At 47.3% G+C, this 6,240-nt stretch overlaps 1 protein-coding gene across 1 annotated transcript; it reads right to left on the bottom strand.

Moving 5' to 3' along the window:
• Positions 1-2,275: 2,275 nt before the first annotated feature.
• Positions 2,276-3,541, bottom strand: LOC142554728 (uncharacterized). Its single transcript, XM_075665399.1, has 3 exons — positions 3,511-3,541; positions 3,226-3,467; positions 2,276-3,141 (listed from the first exon to the last, which is right to left on the bottom strand). Exons 1-3 carry the CDS (start codon positions 3,539-3,541, stop codon positions 2,557-2,559), a joined length of 858 nt encoding a protein of 285 aa, XP_075521514.1. The 3' UTR covers positions 2,276-2,556.
• Positions 3,542-6,240: the final 2,699 nt, after the last annotated feature.

Raw genomic sequence — 6,240 nt, forward strand, 5'->3', positions numbered from 1 at the left:
TTCACAATCGAAGTCTTTAAGCAAATCAAGCCATCTTCGCTGTCTCATATTCAACTCTGACTGTGAAAAGAGATATTTCAAGCTTTTATGATCAGAATAGATTTCAAACTTCTTACCGTAAAGGTAGTGTCGCCATATCTTCAAAGCAAATACAATGACAGCCAATTCAAGATCGTGAATTGGGTAACGAGTCTCATGTGGCTTCAGCTGTCTCGAGGCATAAGCAATAACATGCCATCGTTACATCAGAATACAACCCAATCCTCGGTGAGATGCATCACAATAAACCACAAAATCACCAGTACCTGATGGAATAGTCAATATCGGTGCACTGGTCAGTCTTTTCTTCAATGGGACAACTCTTAGTCAAGATTCTGCTCGGGTGGTCCAATCTTGTGAGGGCTGTCAACATCACTCGAATTTTAAACACAGCCCGGCTACTCTCATGAAGCCTACCTGGGCATTTTGCCCGGGGCATGGATATCGTGGGTCCTTTCCCAATTGCCCGAGCTCAGAAAAAATTCTTGTTAGTAGCTGTGGATTACTTTTCCAAGTGGGTAGAAGCTGAGCCCTTGGCAAAAATTACTGAGCAGGAAGTATTGAAATTTTTGTGGAAAAACATTGTGTGCCGGTTTGGGGTGCCCAAGAGACTAATCTCAGATAATGGGAGACAATTTCAGGGCAAATGAATTACATCATGGTGCCGGAAAATGAAGATCACTCAATCTTTTACCTCTGTGGCATATCCTCAAGCTAATGGTCAAACAGAAGTTGTCAATAGAATTATTGTGCAAGCACTGAAAACGAGACTACAAGGCTAAGGAAAAGATTGGGTGGAAGAATTGCCCAGTGTCCTCTGGGCTTACAGAACTACTCCCCGGGCACCTACTCAAGAAACTCCCTTCAATCTGGTATATGGTTCTGAAGCAGTCCTTCCAGTTGAGATCGGGCAAACTTCTTCCCGGGTAGAATCTTACCCGGACAACAATGATCAGGCCCGGGCCATGGAATTGGACTTAATATAAGAAAAGAGAGACTGAGCATTCATTCGAATGGAAGCATACAGGAGCCGGGTTATGAAATCATATAACAAGAAGGTTCGAATCCGAGACTTCCAAGTGGGGGATCTAGTCATGAAGAAAGTCAACTCTGCTGGGGATGTTGGGAAATTGGAAGCTCGATGGGAAGAACCTTATAAAATTACTCGGAGGGTCAGCTCGGGATCTTTTTATCTAGAAGATACACAAGGACGCTCCCTCAAAAGGCCTTGGAATGTATTTAATTTAAAGAAGTACTATGCATGACAGATGTAATTATTTGATAGATGAAATAAATGAAAGATATATTTTCTCAGAGCGTGTTCTGAATGCTTCTATCCCGGGAATTACTAGGCCCCGGTTATAAAAAGCCCAGGGCACTACACCCTGGCTCGGGGCACCACACCTCGACCATTCCCAAGTCCCGGGACTTGTTCCCCGGCCCAAGGCTCCGTACTTTGGTTTTTAAAAGCCCAGGGCACTACACCCTGGCTCGGGGCACCACACCTCTACCATTCCCAATTCCCGGACATGTTCCCCGGCCCAAATCTCCGTACCTTGGTTCTTAAAAACTCAGGGCACTACACCCTGGCTCGGGGCACCGCACCTCGATCATTCCCAAGTCCCGGGACATGTTTCCCGGCCCAAAGCTCCGTACCTTGGTTCTTAAAAGCCCAGGGCACTACACCCTGGCTCGAGGCACAACACCTCGACCATTCCCAAGTCCCGGGACATGTTCCCAGGCCCAAGGCTCCGTACCTTGGTTCTTAAAAGCCCAGGGCACTACACCCTGGCTCGGGGCACCACACCTCGACCATTCCCAAGTCCCGGAACATGTTCCCCGGCCCAAAGCTCCGTACCTTGGTTCTTAAAAGCCCAGGGCACTACACCTTGGCTCGAGGCACCACACCTCGACCATTCCCAAGTCCCGGGACATGTTCCCCTGCCCAAGGCTCCGTACCTTGGTTCTTAAAAGCCCAGGGCACTACACCCTGGCTCGGGGCACTACACCTCGACCATTCCCAAGTCCCGGGACATGTTCCCCGGCCCAAGGCTCCGTACCTTGGTTCTTAAAAGCACAGGGCACTACACCCTGGCTCGGGGCACCACACCTCGACCATTCCCAAGTCCCGGGACATGTTCCCCGGCCCAAATCTCCGTACCTTGGTTCTTAAAAACTCAGGGCACTACACCCTGGCCCGGGGCACCGCACCTCGATCAGTCTAAATCCCGAAATATGCTCTCTTGCCCAGCTTTTCTACTTGGAATACACGCCAAGGTTTTATATCTGGGTTTTAGGTTACTTACATCTGGGTTACTTGTGGAATATAAGGCATTTTATCCATTACAAGGATCAATATCCCGGATACTTATTTAAAGCTACCGGTTAATTCGCAACACTTAGAAAATTTTCTGGATATGATTGCAGAGAAGATAAGGGAAAATGAAATTTTCATTAATAAAAGCCCGAGGGCCGAAAAGTTACAAGACAGGAAAAGACAAAAGAAAAATACAAATCCTAGTCTATGTCTACGTGTTCAGGCCCGGGCTGCTCTTCTTGGGTCGCCTCCTTCTCCTCCTCGCCATCCTTGGGAAGGGATGCAATGGCCAGACCAAAATCAGGAAAATTTTCCTTATCTTGGGGCAGGAGTCCGGCTTCCTCATATTGTTCCCGGCATTTTTCAAAGCCGGTCTGAAAAAGAGGGCAGGCCTTGTCCACCACGGCCTTCTTGAACTCAGGAGATTGGAGGAAGGAAGCCTGCCACTTGTCCTTATTGTATTCAGCCAGGGCCAGGGCGTTCTCAGCAAGCTTAGCCCGTTGCAATTGCAACTCTGCCTGTTCAGAAATAGAGCGAAGACTCGATTCCGAGATAGACAGAGAGTCTTGCAGACGTTCCTCTCGGACAAGGCCTTCAGTAATGTCTTCTTGGCCCTTGTCCAGGGTTGCGCGCAGTTTAGCCACTTCCTCCTCGTGAGCAGCTCGAGCCCGGGCTAACTCCTTTTGTAGCCTCTCTTGATTTTCTTGGAAGAACCGAGCTCGCTTACCAGAGGTAGTGGCAGCACCGGCAACCTCCTTGAAAGCCGAGATTAGCAGGTGAGCAACCTGTTTAAAAACAAATAGCAGTAAGAATAAACAGTGATCAACAATCAAAGCAAGAAAAGACTAAGAAAAGATATGAGAGCTAACCTCCAGAAGCTTATTTGAGCCCTCGAAGAGCTTGGCAGAGGCTCGGGAATTCTTCAAGCAAGCCTCTTCATTGGGAGTGAGGAGCTGCTTAAAAATTTTCAAACCCCTTGCCGAGGATCCCGCATCCAGGATATGGGCTCGGGGAGGCTGCTCCAGGAGGGGAGGCTGTTGGGTGGATTGTTCCCGGGGGGAGGAGTGGCTGACCGGGTTGCTTGAGAGGAGTCTTGACCCCCCTCCTGGTTCTTCTCAACCAAAACCAGCTCCGGGCTTGTGATGGCCTTTCGCTTCCTCTGGGTAAGGGGTACGTGGTCTTCATGGTCTTACTGAGTTGAATCCCGGGTCACCTCTTCTTGCTGGGCCTCCGCCCGGTTCAACTCAGCTTGCCGGGCTGCCTGCTCCTCGGCCTGTTTCTTTTCTAGAGCATCTTTCCGAGCTGCCAACTTTTTCTCTTTGGCTGCCTTTTCAGCTGCCCATTTCTTCGCAAAGGCCTCCTGCATTCTCGAGTTATCTACACAAATAAGGAAAAGAAACGTCAATACAAATTGTGAAGTATGTATAAAAGTAAAATTGATAGACAGATTTGAAAGAAAGTATACCAGGCTGAGCACCCGAGCCAGCAACCTCGTCAATCACCTTGTCCAAAGGGTCCCCAACCCGGGTACTCAACCCATAAGATTCCAGATTCTCATTTGAAATGAGAACAGAGGAGGAATATTTCTGGCCCTCCACCAGGGTTTGACTCACGAAGAAGGGCTTTTCAAGTTTGTAGGCTTGGGGAAGGGAGGGTTGTGTGGGAAGGGAAGAAAGGAACCTGGTTAGACAAGGGAGAAGACCGGGAAGTTGAATAAAAAAGTATCTTCCTTTCCACCCTTTCTGAGAGGAAGGGATGTCATCAAGGAATCGGGCATCTTGCCGGGCAGTCAGGGAAAATGCATTATCCCCGAGCTGGCAAAAAAAATAATAATGGAGAATGAGGGGGATGATAAGAAGATTATTCATTTTAAACAAAACGTAGGCCGAGGCCATGATACGGAAGGAGTTAGGGTGGAATTGATTGACAGGCACGCCAAAAAACTCAGCGACTTGAACATAAAAAAGAGGGAGGGGGAAACAAAGACCATTTCTGAGTTGGTCTCGGAAAAAAGTAGTATAGCCTAAGGGAGGGCTGTTTGCCCTATCTGAAGCCCCGGGAATTAGAATGGAATAGGAAGAAGGAATAGACCCCAAAGTTCGGAGTTCCTCGATCGCCCCCGAGCGCAAAGAGCTGCTCATTGAGGAAAACCAAGGAACTCCCGGAGCCTCAGAAGAAGGATGGTCAGGAGCTCGGGCTTTACCCTTGCCCTTATCCTGTTTTGGAGCTCGGGAGGTACCCGAGGAAGAAGGTTTTGAAAAAGAGGGTTTGGTTTGAAGAATTCTGGATTTTTGAGAAGACTGGGAAAGGAGGCGACGGCGAGAGGGAGATGAGGATGAGTTGGAGCGCAGCGCGGTGGACTCATCACTGGGAGAGCCTCGTGCATTGGCTCCAGAAGTAGAGGAAGTAGAATTAGACATGGTTAGGAGAGAGAACTTACGAATTTTTAAAGAAAAGATGGGTGGTTACAACGGCGGAGATTCACCGAAGATGGAAGAGCTTGCGCGGAAGAGCTTCGAGAAAAAATTTTGCAAGGGCTTCGCCGAGATTTTGAATTTGCAAGTGTTTTTTCCAAAATAGGAGGCCTAGTATATATAAGCGGTGGGGGAAGATCTCAGCCGTTGATTTAGGCACACGTGGACGACCAGGATGCGCCTCGTAAATTGTACCAGGCATACGAAAGGACGTATACGGTTATCGAGGCGTCAGTCTTATCCATCTCGGAATATGAAACGTTTTTCGGCGGGAATTTAATGCTGATTCATGACTTCATTATAACACCACATCAATTACCCGGGAGATTTGAGGCCCCGACATATTGTCTCATAAACCCGGGAGATTTGAGGCCCCGGCATATTGTCTCATAAACCCGGGAGATTTGAGGCTCCGACATCTTATTTTATATCCCAGGAGACATGAGGCCCCAGCATTTTATTTCAAACTCGGGGGATATTAAGTACTGGCATTTCAGTTCGTCATTTATCAGTTATTGTCAGCTAAGTCTTATGTCAGTTATTTTGTTCAGTTCATGATATACATATCAACTGATAAAATTAAATTCGTGCAGCAAAGTAAAAAACAAAGATAAAACTAGATAAGCATTTTATTTATTTTTGTGGATTACATCGAAATACTCCTCCTCTACAAATAACATCCACATGGTCATCCATTTTTTTTATTTTTCCAGTGGACGTCTTGAGGAAACTATCGGAGTCAGTGATGTTCGTCAGAATCTTCCTCTCCTTGTCAAGCATCAGCTGGTAGACGTAGTCGTCTTCAAAGAGATTCACTGTCTCGGCAACGTGCAGGCGTTCCCGATACTTCTTCAGCTTTGCTACCAGTCGAGGAGTGGTAGCTTCTCCACATTCGTAGAGAAACTGTAGTCCTTGCAGCTCCTCCCAGTAGCGAAGGATCTTTTGGAAGACTTCATCTTCCATTTCAGCTTTTCGCTTTTCAAAAGCTGCGTGCATGAACTCCTCCGCCATATCAGGAGTCTTCGAGCTACTTGAACCTGCAATTATGCATCTCGGATAAGAATTTGCTAATATGATTGAAAAATAGGTGGGTTACTATATATAAGAGAAGGAAATCAATCTCCGCCGTTTATCTTAATCAAAATCGGATGAACGAGACGAATCTAGGAAATTGCGCAGACAAGTAAAAGGGCGTGTACGGATATCGAGGGAACATGATCATTATTGCCTCGAAATATGAAAGGATTTTTGGCGGTGTAAATGCTAAAGCACGCGTCATTATGACACCTCTTGGACTGATCGAGAATACTAAACGACAAGAATTGCAGAGCCCGGGAGGGAGGAGGCCCCGGCATCTTACTCAAAACCCGGGTTGTAGCAGATCCCGGTATCCCATTTTATCTGTGAAAA

The sequence above is a fragment of the Primulina tabacum genome, chromosome 8 (assembly GCF_025594145.1).
Source record: "Primulina tabacum isolate GXHZ01 chromosome 8, ASM2559414v2, whole genome shotgun sequence".
NCBI classification, from domain to species: Eukaryota; Viridiplantae; Streptophyta; class Magnoliopsida; order Lamiales; family Gesneriaceae; genus Primulina; species Primulina tabacum.

Bases quoted from the DNA above. Each gene is read 5' to 3' on its own strand.
- LOC142554728 (XM_075665399.1), bottom strand. From the start codon at position 3,541: ATGAAGACCACGTACCCCTTACCCAGAGGAA. The intron at 3,468-3,510 runs GCGAAAGGCCAT...TTGGTTGAGAAG, and splicing joins GTACCCCTTACCCAGAGGAA to AACCAGGAGGGGGGTCAAGA. The intron at 3,142-3,225 runs GTTAGCTCTCAT...GTTTTTAAACAG, and splicing joins GCTCAAATAAGCTTCTGGAG to GTTGCTCACCTGCTAATCTC.